At 45.0% G+C, this 16,307-nt stretch overlaps 1 protein-coding gene across 3 annotated transcripts in view; it reads left to right on the top strand.

Moving 5' to 3' along the window:
• The window catches only part of LOC118226563 (RNA-binding Raly-like protein), a 122,909-nt gene that overhangs the window by 87,363 nt on the left and 19,239 nt on the right, over nt 1-16,307 (top strand). For all 3 annotated transcript variants that reach the window (XM_035416314.1, XM_035416311.1, XM_035416313.1), the window contains exons 3-4: nt 12,061-12,136; nt 14,198-14,245. In XM_035416314.1, the coding sequence (XP_035272205.1) occupies nt 12,061-12,136; nt 14,198-14,245 (124 nt within the window). The remainder of the gene's footprint in view (nt 1-12,060; nt 12,137-14,197; nt 14,246-16,307) is intronic.

Genomic DNA, 16,307 nt, shown 5'->3' on the forward strand with positions numbered 1-16,307 from the left:
GGACAGAATGTGTTCTGAAAAGCTGAAGCAGGCTGGTTCTGTGTATAGAGAGTAATGATGTATTTGGCAGATTTTGAGTGGAAAGTTCCTGTGCAGGTCACTGAAGTTCCCGCTGAGTGTTGCTGTGGTGCTGTTTTGTTTTCCCCTTTTCTGAACTAAAGCAAGGTTATCCGCTGCTGTGTGCACTGTCTGTCTGTCTGTCTGTCTGTCTGTCTGTCTGTCTGAACTCGTTAATAAATAATATAAATGCTTCTCTTAATGTCTGAAAGTGCTGCACGGTATTGTTGCTGTGTGTGTGTGTGTGTGTGTGTGTGTGTGTGTGTGCGTGAGTATGTGTCATTGAAAAGCATTGACTATAGACAGACCGGGTACTGCATTTTTCAACCATTCTGCTTTCCAGTATCATTATGCTACTATGCAGCCACACCAGCAGAAATGTGGCTTCTTTAAAAAAAATAAATAAATAAAAGCGAAGTATGAAGAGGCTGGTTTTCCCTTTCCCATCTCATTCCACCAGCTATCGACAACCCTACCCATAATGCATCTGTGTCTCCGAGGTCACAAGGTCACTTCTCCAGCTGCGTCATCTTGTTACTCACAGCCACACTGTGTGTAGCAAACGAATCCCATATCAGAGAAAAATCTATATTTCATAAAGATATAAAATATGGATTGACAGCAGTATAAAAATGTCTTCCTCAGATTTTATTATTGTTGTCGCTCATTTTTACACAAAGGATATAATATTTCCTGCAAACCAAAATGTTAGTTTAGACTTTCTTTATATACTGATATGAATAGTATCAGAAATAAGGAGCTTTACATAATGCAGTGTGTTCATGAAGATTTACCGTAAATCCCTGAGTATTTCCTCCACAGTCTTTTGACTGTGAAGACCCCTTTATTTGAGTCTTTGTGATCTGAGACCTCATGAAAAATTCAGAGAACAGAATGTAAAACAGCTAAAAGCAAAGACAAAAAAACACCCCCAAAAGGTAAACCACCAAAAATATTAAAAACCACACAAATGAATAAGTAAGGGAGTGAATATTATGCAGTGTTGTTTTCGAAACCAGAGAACCTGGGAAGGTCTGTATTTTTCTTTTAATTTTTTTATTTATTTCAGTATACCAGTAATATCTCCCAATTACTGTGGAAAATCACTCACATTAAACCTGTGAATCATACAGATCTCCTGGACTAGTGGGTTTAAAAAATAAATAATAATAAAAAAACAGATTTCTGTAAATATGGCTATTTCCATGCACAGATTATGGCCAGATTATGTAAATAGAAGCACGGTGTTCAGTAAACCCATTCTGTCTTTACCCGTTCATGATCATTATTATAAATATCATTGTCATTTTTTTCTGTCCTGCTGTTCTTCCTGGCATAATAGACCAAGACCAGTAAATGTATGCATGTCCTGCGCGTTCCTGACCACGCTGTAACGTTCATCCTTCTAACGGCTGAGTTCGGTGACGATGGGTGATTCTCCACGTCCATCGAGGGACAGGGCAGTCGTCTCTGGCGGTGGGTGGCATGGTGCATTGTGGGTGTGAGACGGAGACGTGCTGGAGTCGGCTCGTGACCCCGCCAGAGGGACGCGGCGCGGTCTGGACCGCAGACTGGGGTGGAACGGGAACAGCGACCGCTTTTACGATGGCTCTGACCGCTCGAGTGGAGTTCAGCTACTGCATGAGGCAAACAAAAAAAAACGTAGAACTACAAGAATGTTACAGCCGCAGATAAATGCTGCAATTTCATCAGTAACCTTTCTCTCGCATTCGGCTCGCTGATGTAAAACCACTATAAAACTGCACTTTGTCTTGGAGCGAGTCGGTACAGTGTATTATAAAGTACAGACACACACGCTGGGAGGGCAGCTTCAAGTTTATCCAGAAGCGGGGGAAAAAAAAAAAAATCTTGAAGGGGGATATTTTTGATGCGAGAATCAGACTGCCGTCTGTTCCCTGATGGATCTGTTCACATGGAGACGTGTTAAACTGTCAGAACCAAATCCTTAATGAACCGCCCAGCCTTCTTTTGAATCTCTGACAGAGAACATGTCTGTTTCGTCAGAGAGATGATTCTGGAAGTCTAATGAACACTTTAATGGGCTCTAACAGTTAAGTGACAGCTCTCAAATGCTATCATTTTCATTTTCATATTTATTTCCCCTCTCAAATAAAATATATTTTCCATTTATGTTGCAATGCTCATTTCTTGGTTTCTTTGCTGTCAGTTTTTGTTTAATACCGCTTCGACTCATTTCATTAATTTCAGAGATGCACTTGATAAGATGAATGTGCGCTCACAAGAGGAATAACTCTGCAGCCAACCAGTCCCTGCTCTCTCGTGCATTTTTACACACATTTGCATTTATATTTACACAGTTTGTGCCATTTTTTTGCATCTGTTTACAGCTGGATATATACTGGAGCAATTGAGCATAAGTACCTTGCTCGAGGGTACAACGGCAGTGTCCTCGCCGGGAATTGAACCTAGGTTGCAAGCCCAGTTTGTTAATCATCGTACCACACTGCCTACACTGTCTGGCAAAGAATACGCGCACAAATAAACACACAAATAAAAAAGTAAGTTGTCAGTGTGTTCTGGGCTCAGTGTAAGTGGAGTAAATAGCCACAGTTTTAATGGATAGCCAGTGTCCCCCGACCAGCAGCCCGCTGCTAATACGCTGTGAATGCCCTGCAGCGCGGTCTCATTCCACGTCCCATTTTGTGGGCCATTTGACATTAGCTTGGCAGTTTAGAAAAACCAAACGTAACAAGAACCAGTAGGCTGCACCTGCACGCGTTTAACAAACGCATGTCTTAACACTATCCGTCGTGTTTAGTGGCAGTCAAGGGTGACATGGTGGTGCCCCCCCCCCCCTCCGTAACCCTGCTCAAGATAAGCAAGTATAGATGATGGATGGATTTCTTTTTCAGTCTGTAGATGTGAAGGTTTGGATACATATTATTACTATTAGGCCACATATGTATTCCCATTACAGGGCACATTTCTAAGACTAAGTGGTAAGTGATTTGTTTTTAGGCTGTGTTCAATGTAGGAAACTTATTGTAAGTAGGACAGCAATGGCATCCAAGAAAGAAATTCTATGGCCTAATAAGGTGTCAATACTGCAGTCTAAGTACAGGGCTTTAACCACTGCTCCATGCTGCTAGCAGACTGTTGTTCTCCCTCTCAGGAGAAGATTGTTGCATTGTGATGTGTGTGTGTGTGTGAGTCAGCTGGAAGCTGGTGACGGTAAAGAATGGCAGTAAGTCTGTTATGTGTGTGTGTGTGTGTGAAAGAGAGAGGGGGAAGAGCGGGAGAGAGAGCGGGAGACAGACAGACAGAGATCAACCAATTACTAAATCAAACAAAAGATCCTTTGGCAAAAGATTTGGAACATGGGGAGATAATGACAAAACTGAAAAACAAACGAGATTGTTATAATGTGCTAAAAAGGAGACGGAGACAGACCTTCCTTAACTTGTTCCCTGGCTATTTGCAGTGAATTTCATCCTTGAAAAAGAGGGTAATCTGAAAATAGCTCACTTTTAAATAAAGAGCATTTATTAATAAATTAGCTTAAATAATTCATAGGAAGCAAGCAGAAATGGAAGCAGGTCAGTGTTGTAACCCTGAAGGTTTTGTGGTAGTCCTTCAATGGTGGTGGTGGTTTGGGTGGGGGGGGGGCGGGGGAGTGGGGGGGGTGGTGCATTCTCTTCTCCAGGCATGGTCTGGGTGTACTGATAACCTTCGAAGGCAAGGACAGTGTCAGTCATTACCTGATGGAGCTGTGTGCAATCATCAGAGCCCCATATTAAGGCATTTCTTTCCCGCAGAGAGGGATGTCTGTCTATCAGGATGATGGCACTTCGGTCTACCGGGCAAGGGTAATACCCAGTGGTTTCCGTGGTGTCGCATATTGCAAATGGCCTACCTCGGAATCATTCCATGTGAGAGCAGTCAAGCGTTTTTACAGAATATTCTGGAACGACGCTTGAGCCGACCGGTTTTCACGCGGAAGTGGTTGTTAGAGTTTTCCTCCTGCGGTATTTTTTTTTTTGTTCACGGTCTGTAATGATCTCGTACGGGGAGTGCGGAGGGAAATAATGTGTCACAGATTAGGCCAGCAGGGGGCGCACTAACAGGCATGCTCACCTGACGAGAATGCGGGAGTTTGAGGAGGAAAAGGGTGTTTTTTGTGGGAGATGATTATCTCTCCTGTCGGCTGATGGGAATATTTAAAAGGGCGGGTTACTGTGATGTGAGTCTGGGAGCCTTTCAGGGCATGAAAGCATATTTCCCATGGGCAGAATCCAGTCCTGGAGAGCCGCAGTGTCTGCAGGTTTAACTCCGGTCCTGGAGGTGGCGCTGTGTCTGCTGATTTTAGTTTATTGGCTAAAATGTTTTGTTTCTCAAGGCCTCAGTTGGCTGCCGATTGAAAGAAAACTACAAATACCAGCAGCCCCTGCAGCTCCTCCAGGACTTGGATTTGACACCCCCGCCATACACAGATCCAGGGTTTTAGAGGGAGGAGATTAGCAATCATGAGGATTTCGAAAGGCGAGATGTTGTGAGGGAACTTCCAACGAACTGTCAACCCAGCTGTCAGAAATAATTTGCATGCTTCCACTTTAAAATCCACTTGCGCTAAACTTGCACTCTAACACGTGGCAGAACCAAACCCAGCACGCATCTGCTCAGTCGATTTGCTGCTCGTTTGGGGCGTGTGAAATCCACTCTGTCAGAGTGGATTTTACACTGCGCATGTCGCTGTTGGGCTTTAGGGCTCAGTTTGAAAGGGAGAGCATCGTCTGTGCCAGGCTCTTCCTCCTCCCTCATCCGCCAAAACCGCTTATGCCATTTGCACAATTAACCCTTCGAAGAGCAGGTTTTTTGTAATGTTTGTTTTTTTTTTTACATTCAAAGTCAGTGTTCTAGAACTCCGCTGTTACATCAGCATTAGAATGTTCCATTAAGAACATTCTAATCACATATTTGCAGCCTCACACCTTGAAGGGTTAACTCAATTTAGCATGCCATTAAAAAGCAGCCCCTCAGGACTGACTGTAGCGTGATGATCAGCGTAGCGGCTGGTTAGCATAACTCTGAGGCCGCGGCTTCAGTTCTCAGGTAGGGCTCTGTCATTGTACCCTAATGCGAAGGTACTTAGACAGACCTGCTGCAGTAAATACCCAGCTGCAGAAAATGAAAGGCAGCTGCGTCATTAATCTGACTGCGGCTTGGCCTCGTACCGTCGCGGATATGATGCGGAGTGTGTGATGTGGGCGGGACGGACATCGTGGGTGGGAGAGGACGGTGGTAAAAAAAGCTGTTGAAAACTGTAACTCGACCGAAACAATACGCCGGGTTGAGGACCCCGCCCACTGCTGCCGCGGGAGACGGCCGTGACCGTGTGCTAGTTAGGCGCCCTGGTCTCTCTCTCTCTCTCTCTCTCTCTCTCTCTCTCTCTCGCTGTCATCTTGGAGTAAAGTTCGAAGAGATCGTTCAAGCTGGGATAATGATGCGATACAGCTCCTGCTAGTTACTAGAAACTTCTTTTGTTCCTTTGAGAAAAATGCCCTGGTATTTCAAAAGGTAATTCCACTTAAATTCACACGTTTCTCCTTTCTGATGTTTGTCTAAGTCAAAAAGATCTCTCTCTCTCCCTCTCTCTCTCTTTCTCTCCATCTTTCAGAGTGCAGCTGATTAATGTCGACACCTTTGTATGGGTAAGACATTCAGCTGGAGACACTAATGTAGCTGTAATGATCATTTTCTTCAAATTGAAGAAAAAAAATTAATGAATATCATTTGAATTCTTCTGCCAGTAAAATGAAGAAAGGTGTGGCCTGCTTGAATGACATGTTTTTCATAACGACGCGTTTTATCAAAGGCCTTTTGTTCCCCCTCTGACTTGATGGGCAATGATATGCTTTGTTTATTGTATGAGTCTCTCAAAAAGCTTTGATGGGCAGGGCAAAAATATGTGCGGGATCGGTGGATAAGAGAGAGATATTATTATACTACTTGTATGCCATGCTATGCTATGCTACGCTACACTACTTTATACTATGCTATGGTATTCTATGCTATGCTACACTATATTATACTATGCTATGCTACGCTACACCATACTACCCTATACCAAACTACACTCTGCTATACTATACTATGCTATACTGTGCTAAACTATGCAATACTATACTACATTATATTATACTATGCTCCACTGCTTTCCTGCCAGTAAAACATTTTTGGAATTGAGAGAGAGTGAGAGCCCCAAACCCCCACAGGTGAAGCATTAGCATCTGGGCTACTTTGACAGCAGAGCTCTGTCATCACACTGGTGAGGGAGCGAAAGATTTAGAAATATAGAGAGTGAAAAAAGAGAGAGGGAAAGAGAGTAAAAGTGCAACCTTGAACGAGAAGGAGAGCGAGAAATGGAGGCACAGAAATGGAATGCGAATGAGAGGAGAGAAAAAGAGAAAGGGAGAGAAATAGAGAGAAAGGTAGAGGAGGAAATGCAAATGGAATGAGAAAGAATGAGGGTGAATAATAGAGCAAGGGAGAGAAAGACGGAAATAGAGAGGGAGGGAGAGAGCAAAGTAGAGGAAGAAATAGAGTGAGAGTGAAATAGAAAAAAAGACAGAAATCTAAAGAGGTAGAGACGGGAAGAACAGAGAGATGGAGTAAAACGCAGAGTTTGGGACAGGGGGGATGGATGAGGCGCAGCCAGCGTTCGGGGGGCCTCTGGGAGATCCAGCGAGACGCGCGCGGCGGCTCGTCAGTCGACTGCTCGCGCTCCACAGTCTGCGCGGCCCTGTGGGAGAGAGCCCCCGCCGAGCTGCTTTCAGGCCGCTCGCCTCTCTCCCGCGCTTCCGGCTCGGTGTCGGACGCCCAGAGGTCAGGGGTCAGCGGGGGTCCGCCAAAGCGGATCAGCGCGGAGGCTGATAAGCTAACACAAATTCTCCCACTTGCCCTCTCCGTCTTTCTCATTTGCTTGAATGACATGTTTTTCATAACGACGCGTTTTATCAAAGGCCTTTTGTTCCCCCTCTGACTTGATGGGCAATGATATGCTTTGTTTATTGTATGAGTCTCTCAAAAAGCTTTGATGGGCAGGGCAAAAATATGTGCGGGATCGGTGGATAAGAGAGAGATATTATTATACTACTTGTATGCCATGCTATGCTATGCTACGCTACACTACTTTATACTATGCTATGGTATTCTATGCTATGCTACACTATATTATACTATGCTATGCTACGCTACACCATACTACCCTATACCAAACTACACTCTGCTATACTATACTATGCTATACTGTGCTAAACTATGCAATACTATACTACATTATATTATACTATGCTCCACTGCTTTCCTGCCAGTAAAACATTTTTGGAATTGAGAGAGAGTGAGAGCCCCAAACCCCCACAGGTGAAGCATTAGCATCTGGGCTACTTTGACAGCAGAGCTCTGTCATCACACTGGTGAGGGAGCGAAAGATTTAGAAATATAGAGAGTGAAAAAAGAGAGAGGGAAAGAGAGTAAAAGTGCAACCTTGAACGAGAAGGAGAGCGAGAAATGGAGGCACAGAAATGGAATGCGAATGAGAGGAGAGAAAAAGAGAAAGGGAGAGAAATAGAGAGAAAGGTAGAGGAGGAAATGCAAATGGAATGAGAAAGAATGAGGGTGAATAATAGAGCAAGGGAGAGAAAGACGGAAATAGAGAGGGAGGGAGAGAGCAAAGTAGAGGAAGAAATAGAGTGAGAGTGAAATAGAAAAAAAGACAGAAATCTAAAGAGGTAGAGACGGGAAGAACAGAGAGATGGAGTAAAACGCAGAGTTTGGGACAGGGGGGATGGATGAGGCGCAGCCAGCGTTCGGGGGGCCTCTGGGAGATCCAGCGAGACGCGCGCGGCGGCTCGTCAGTCGACTGCTCGCGCTCCACAGTCTGCGCGGCCCTGTGGGAGAGAGCCCCCGCCGAGCTGCTTTCAGGCCGCTCGCCTCTCTCCCGCGCTTCCGGCTCGGTGTCGGACGCCCAGAGGTCAGGGGTCAGCGGGGGTCCGCCAAAGCGGATCAGCGCGGAGGCTGATAAGCTAACACAAATTCTCCCACTTGCCCTCTCCGTCTTTCTGTCCTTTTTCAATCTCTCTTTCTCTCCCTCTCTCTCTCTCACCCTCTCTCTCTCTCTCCTCTCTCGAAGCGTCTGTCACATTTAGATTCACGCTGTCTGTTCCACATTAACCATCTGCTGTAGGCAGACAGCAGTCACAATCCGCTTTGCCGCGTTACTGAACAGTACGCGCAGCGTTGTTTCAACTGGAAGCGAACCTGCAACCCCTCAGCTGCACGCCCAGCTCCTTAACTGCTGTGCCACGTGTTGTGTATCCCAGGGTGTGGCATGTGAATTAGGGTAAAGGCACATGCTCCTCTGGGCTATTCCTCTCAGTCAATCTCTGAGGGTGAGGTCACAGCTCTTGCATGCTGTTCCACTTTGAGCTGTGTTTTTGTTTCCTTTAAGGGGAGTGTGTCTGGAGGCTGGCCTCTGAGCTGAAGCTGGGCAGTGTGTTTGGGCTTCCGGAAGCTTCTGTAAGGCCATTCACCCCCCCCCCCCGCCACAGTTCCAGGGCTCGCCAGCTGTCCCAGTGTCCACACATGCCCCCCGCCTGCAGTAAAATCCCCCCACTCGCCTCCTCCCTCCTCCCTCCTCTGTGCAGCCACTCCTCCTCGGTCTTCAGGACCAGGGACAGCACCCCTGAGAGTGCCGGTGGGGAAGGGGGTGTTTCTAGGCAACCAGTCAAGGAGAAAGCACCGATGATGCCGAAGCTTCTTTTTATTGTTATTATTATTAAACCAAAATGGAGAATGAAATCAGACAGCAACAACAGAACATCATTGTTAACACAAAATGTGTGGATGTCTTTAGTATGTAGTATGTAGAAGCTTTCATGCACACACACACACACACACTCCTGCAGAAGCATTAGTGTTCTGCACACACACCTAAAGACGCATTTGCTTTCACACGCACACACACACACACATGCACACACACCTGCAGAAGCATTAGCATTCAGAGCCGGTTACTGCTCATGATGATGAGGCAGCCCTGCACTTGCTGAGTGTTGCTTAATTTGTTAAGGTCTCATTTACATTTTGCCATTTTAGTGCAATTATTAGTTTATTTATTTATTTATTTATTTATTCATGCGTTGCTATGCATACTTAAGTTTCACCTCCCTGATTTCTCCTGTACAGGAAAACATTCTAATGTTAAAATTTTACCTTAAAAAAACCTCACATTTCAGATCCAGTGCGCTGGAGTACTGATCTAGAACAGTAAACACTGTCTCTGTTCAAATACTGCAGTGTAGCTTTGGATAAGAGCATCTGCTGAAGGTCTACATCGTAAATGCATTTACAGCCACTGTGATTCAGAGCCATCATCCTCTGGAGCCTCCTCGTCCTTCCACACATACACACACACACGCATGCATGCACGTACGCATGCACACACACACACACATGCACACACGCATGCATGCACGTACGCATGCACACACACACATGCATGCACACACGCATGCACACACGCACGCATGCATGCACACACACACATGCATGCACACACGCACACACACACACATGCATGCACACACGCATGCCCACACGCACACACACACACACACACATGCATGCACACACGCATGCACACACGCACATGCACGTACGCATGCACACACACACACGCACATGCACACACGCATGCATGCACGCATGCACACGCACGTACAACACATACACACACATGCAAATGAGAGATGGAGCTGGAGAAAGGAAGAGACAAACAGACAGCGAGAGAGAGAGAGAGAGGAAGAGAGGGTTAGAAAGCCAGAGAGAGCGTGAGAGAGTGAGAGAACACTCCCCAAGCTGCTGATTGCCATTAAAAAAGGGAAATATATAAAAATCTACAGCAGAGGAGGTGAAAGAGATGTGGGAAAAACAAACCATTAGAAGCTTGTGGGCAGTGAGGGGGTCGTTTGAGGTGACAGACGGGGGCCGGGGGGATGTGGGGGGTGTTAGGGGGTGGAGGGGGAGGGGTGTGCGCTTTAGAGCAGAATACAGAAGGCCTCTGTGTGTGATTTTTTTTTGGGCAGTGTGTGGCAGGCCTCTCACACACACCCCCTGCGCTTCACACTGCCGGCGGTGATCTGACGATGTGAGGTCAGCTTCCCGCCGTGTCCGGCGTCCGCCGGGCTCTCCCGCAGATGGCCCGTTATCACGCGCAGCACTGCAAAGCACCCTGGGAGTTTAGAGGCTTTTCCGCGGAGGCGATCCGGCACCACGTGGCAGAGCGGCAGCCGCGAGGGAAAGAGGCACAGTTGGGGGGGGGGGGGCACCCTGTCGGGAAATACAACAAAAAAAAAAGAAGTTCAAATTTTTCTTTTTTTTTTTCTTTTTCCCGGCACAACTCTCTTTATGTTCATCCAGTCCCCTGAGGCGCAGGGAAGTGGGCTTTTCCTCTGGAGTGTGATATAGCTCTGGCTCTCTCCGGCTTTGTCCCGTTCTCTGGGCCAACCGCTCCCTGCGCCGCCTCAGACCTTTACATGCGGAGAAAGGGTCCGCCTTTCACATGCCCGTTTGTCCTGTGAGGCGGGTGGCCTAAGTGCTGCTGGGGCCCAGGGGGACTCCGCTTGTTTTCGGACGGCGGTGTACCTCGGCGGTCAGGCGTGTGGGCTTAGAACGCAGGGTGCTGCGGGTTCAAGTCCCAAGAGGGGAACTGTCAACACGCTGGGGGGACAAAGCGCTTAAACTTGGATTGCTTTGATAAATATCCGGCTTTGGAAATGCGTTGCGTGTCAAGACATTTAAGGTGTGCAGGTCGTGTTGGGTGAGGCCGTGGGATTCGTACACAGCCCCCCCCCCCCCCCCTCCCCTGACAGGGAGATGGGTCGCGTCCCTTTTTCATTTCAATAATCTGGATGTATTTATTTTCAGGTCCTAAATGGGTGTCTGACGTCAGAAGTGTTTGGTTTTGTTGTAGAATGCACGGCGCATGGCTTTTAATGCTCCAGTGTTAAGCTAAGATTGGCAGAGGGCGCCATTTTAAAAGTGTGCGGCTTTATGATGATTAGGCTGGGAATTAACCGATGTCCATCTGGTGCCGAAGATGGTCTGTGATTGGTTATCGGAGATACATACATGGCGCCCAGGCACAGTCATCATTATAGCACATGCACACAGCAAGAGTTACTTTGATTTGTAAAATCGGTGAGAATATTTTTACAAACCCACCACCCCCCCTTCGTGGTTACAGTCTGCTATCCAGATAGACTAAGAAATACATTGTGTGTTGGTTTCTGGTTTCCGTGCCAACCGGCGCTCTTGATTTCGTATTCCAGTCGTTTGCGTGAGGCTTGCGTGATGGATAGCCGCTATTTCTCTGTTAGCCGCTGTGACCGCTAACGGTCTTGCCCTTGTGTCCCCGTATGGAGCCTTTAGCCGCGGTCTAATTCCACAAGTGCCCCAGCGCTGGCGCGTAGAGCCAATTAGTTCACTGAGTCGGAGAGTAATCAGGCGTGATTGCATCAAGTCTCGCTTTCATCTGTCGAAAGTTGCATTGCTTTTCTGTCGGCCATTTTGTCGGTGTATGGCTTACAGAACACGATGTCCATTCCTCTAAGGGTACTAAAATTAACGATTGATTGCCTTATTCATCAATCAATTTATTTGTTGTTTTGTGGATCAGTTTATCCAGAGACAATTAAAGTTGAACAAACCTGCTGGTCACTTTAATCCCAAACACACATTTTTACTTTCAAATACTGTTGATCAGAAGAGAAACTCAGCTGTCTCATATGAGTTCAAGGGGCTTAACGGTAATTATATATATATATATGTGTGCCTGTGTGTGTGTGTGCGTGTGCGTGTGCGTGTGTGTGTGTGAAACATTATGGGGTCACATTCAGTGAAGTGGAGCGGTATTAACCTGTTAAACGTAATGTGTTTTTTTTCTGTGATGTGTTTTTTCTGCAGATATCAACATGGCGGGCGAGCCGAAGCCGTACAGACCCAAGGCCGGATCCAAACGACCAATTTCTGCTGTTTACAGGTAAGATCTAGACCAGCAATTTCAGCTGTTTACAGGTAAGATCTAGACCAGCAATTTCAGCTGTTTACAGGTAAGATCTAGACCAGCAATTTCAGCTGTTTACAGGTAAGATCTAGACCAGCAATTTCAGCTGTTTACAGGTAAGATCTAGACCAGCAATTTCAGCTGTTTACAGGTAAGATCTAGACCAGCAATTTCAGCTGTTTACAGGTAAGATCTAGACCAGCAATTTCTGCTGTTTACAGGTAAGATCTAGACCAGCAATTTCAGCTGTTTACAGGTAAGACCTAGACCAGCAATTTCAGCTGTTTACAGGTAAGATCTAGACCAGCAATTTCAGCTGTTTACAGGTAAGATCTAGACCAGCAATTTCAGCTGTTTACAGGTAAGATCTAGACCAGCAATTTCAGCTGTTTACAGGTAAGATCTAGACCAGCAATTTCAGTTTCCTCCGAGCCTTTAATTTCGGTTTTCTTATTCCACTGAGCCACAGTCTGGCCTCTTAAACGTCCTCCCAAAACCCTCGAACCCCTCTGGCTGTACTGCACGTGACGTTGGCATTATCTGGGCCTGGATATGATCACCATGCTCAGCATATGACCTGCATTATGATCAGACCAGTTAATCAAAGCAGCTGATGGTTGGGTTTGGAATCACATTCTGTTAAACTTCATTAGAATGTAAAAGCGGCACACGTGTTTGTGTTCTTGTCTGCAGTGTCAGAACAACAAGGACAGCAACGCTGTCACTACCCCGCAACAGAAACCGTGCTGTCCACGCTCTGCTTAATGAATCCCGTTCCGCAGACGCGCTCGTGCTGTGGCTGGTTTTGCAACGTGTAAATCGTACGGACGTTATAATTTTTCCTCCTTCGTTAGCTATGTTTTATTTATTCGTTCGTTAATTTGGTTTTAATGTCACCGAGGAAATCAGGCAGATTCATTAAAATTTAATTAGCATCTTAACAATGCAGGATAAAACATCCATTTATGCATCCAGATAATTAGGGACACATAAACTGAAACGGGAGATTACCAAAATGAGCGTGTCACTCCTGTTAAGTAATGACTTTTTCCTGTTGCTTGTAATTAAACTGTATGAATATATTTTTTGTTTTAGATTGTGTGTGTGTGTCTGTGTGGTTGTCATTAATTGAAAACAGGGCAAATAATGGAAAAGAAGGAAGAAAGTAAAGGATCCAAAGTCGTCAGATGGCGTGAATTGAGTTGAGGTTGGTCTGAAAGACCTTGGGTTCATTCCAATCGCTTATTTTATCCGACCTCGTCTCCCCGGGCCTTGAGTGACATCAACTGAGGTTCACCGTCTTTAAGGACACTCCAAATTCATTAAACGCGCCTCGAAGGAGCGAGGAGTGAGGATATGCGAGTGCAGCTTTTGCTAAAGTGTTTTTTTTTTGGTGACGTATAAACGATCCACCTGTGGATCCACCTCTCCACGTCTGCCACGTCTGTAACTGACGTCGGTTTCAAACTGACACTTGACCTAGCGAGGACATTCCATTTGCCTCATACGCGTGTTGCCTGGATTCCTCTGTCCTCGTATCCCATCCTTGCATCTCCTCCTCGCGTCCTCCAGGGGGTGGAGCTAAGGAGCGAGGGAAAGGGTGCAAGGATGAGAGGACTGAAAATAAGCGATTGGAATGAACCATTTCAGGCTTACAGGATTTGGCATTCTGGTGTGTGGAGGTCAAGTGACCCTGTAGGAGGGTGTGTCTTGTCTAGATCCCACCCCCTAAAAATGCTTGGGGAAATAGTTTTTTGTCCAGAAATAAGGCACACTACCAGGAGAATTAGTTCTCACAGACACCCTGCAGAGTAGACCCCATGGTAGGGTACTTCAGAACAAAAATGTCCTAGCTTAACAGAAGGCTAAATGTTTTTTTTTTGTTGTTTTTTTTTAAACCCTCTCTATCCCAAAATCTGTTCTGACTGTACACTGTATATTTTGAAGAAATACAAAATTCGAAAGCATCCTGGTGATGGAACTCATTTGCTGATTTGTTTTTGTATTCACTCAGCATTTTATTTGGTCTCTTTGCAGCGGCTATGAATTCGATTATGACTACTACAGGGATGACTTCTACAACCGGTACGTATGCCCTTCCCTTGGCTGCTGTCGCATGACACTCAACTGACCACCGTGGCTCTAGATGACATCACACAAAACGCTCATCTGAAGACCAGACTGTAGATGGCTGAGCTGGGTGCCTGTGTAGACATTTTTTTTTAATATCAGTGTTTGCTTCAGTGCTTCGAAAGGTTTCTCATTTATTTGGACCTTAAATTGTGTAAAAAGGCCGTTTAAAGGGATCATTAACTTCCTGCGTTAAAAAAAAATGTAATTTCAATTTCAGTGTGCTATTTCCAATTGGTCCACACAGTTTTAGTGTATGTTTTTGATTAGTCCAGATGGTTTTACTGTATTTTTCCAATTGGCCCAGACAGTTTTTTTTTTATGTGCAAGGATATTTTAGATACTTATAGAAGATATTTACAGATACTCACAGGTCTGACAACCAGACAGCCATTTACAACTCCAAAGCCACAATGCTTTGTTTACAGGCCACGTCTGTACATGAACAGATTCATTTTTAGCGTTTATTCAACACTATTCAAAGTATTTTATTCAAAGTTATAAACATAAATATTTTTTTTATATATATTGGGCCAGATACTACATTTACTACCTGTTGAACACAGATTGCATGCATCATAGTTCCAACCAAAAATAAGGTTAAATGTAATTCTTTTGCAGAATAATTGGATAATAAACAAACACACACACACACACACACACAGCCTCTGCAGGGGTAACATTGCTGTATAAAGCTGCTTTGGAGTTATATAAAACTGCTCCTGCTTTAGATCACATATCCCCTGAACACATCTCCTACCTGCCATCACAGAGCAGACAGGTCCTCCACAACTTCTGTTGATATATAAAATATCCTTTATTGCAAGCTCAAACTCTAAAAGTCTCATTTATAGCCTTAAAGACGAAAAGCCTCAGCCAATCAGGCTACTACACTAAAGCTGTCTCGGGCAATTAGAAATGTGCAATAAAGGCGTCCAGGGCTCGTAAAAAAAGCATGCTGTAAATCTGTCAGGCCCAATCCAAAGTATACGCTCAATCTGTGTGGACCAATTGAAAAATGTGCACTAAAACTGTCTGGGCCAATCAAACATACAATAAAACTGTCCGGGCCAATCAAAAGCATTCACTAAAAGTAATTTTTTAAAAACCTGTTTAATGGCCACTCTCACTTCACATTAGAAATACCATTGAGCTGATTCTCTGAATCAGGACAGCTTTCATCCAGATGTAACAAAGTGTAGATGTTTTTTTTTTTCTTCCTTTCCACTGGAAGAGCGACTTCAAGTTAAAGCAGGTTGAAGATATTTCAATAATATGCTGAGAACTCCCCCCCTTTTTTTTCTTTTGTGTCACAAAATCGATTTCTGTTCAACAAAATGTTTTTGTTATTCAACATAAAGAGTGGAACATGAAATGAAAAGACTGGAATGAAATATTCAGAAATGTGGAGAGAAGAGTTAATTTATTTAAGACAAAAAGATAAAAACATATTCAAAATTGTAGCTTTTTTACTGCCTCTCTGCTGCTTTCTCATGATTGGTTCATTGTATAAGGATCATCACAAGAGAGACGTTCTGTAAATGTCAAACAGGCGGAGTGAATCAAGATATTCAGGCCAAAGTAATCGTGTGACGTTTTCATGTGTCTCTCCCCCCTCCCCCCCCCCCCCCTCCTTTTTTTTTAAATCTTGATTTTGAGTCTTGCCTCAAATGGGGGGGGGGGGGGTAAGTGAAGGAGAATGATTGAGATAAAGGGAAAGAGGGAGAGCAAGAGAGAAAGTGTGTGTGTGTGAGAGAGTGTGTGAGAGAGAAAGAGTATGTGTGTGTAAGAGAGGGTGTGTTTGTTAGAGAGAGAATGAGAGAGAGAGAGAGAGAGAGATTGTGTGTAAGAGAGTGTGTGAGAAAGAGAGTGAGAGAGAGAGTGTGAGTGTGTGAGAGAGCGAGAGAGAAAGGAAGAGAGAGCTCATTAAATGATTAAATGTTCTGAGGATTTAATGGGGAGAAGCTGCTCATGAAACATTAACAACCTCCTAAATGCACCAATGTTTAAAAAAAGA

The sequence above is a fragment of the Anguilla anguilla genome, chromosome 4, assembly GCF_013347855.1.
Source record: "Anguilla anguilla isolate fAngAng1 chromosome 4, fAngAng1.pri, whole genome shotgun sequence".
Lineage (NCBI taxonomy): Eukaryota > Metazoa > Chordata > Actinopteri > Anguilliformes > Anguillidae > Anguilla > Anguilla anguilla.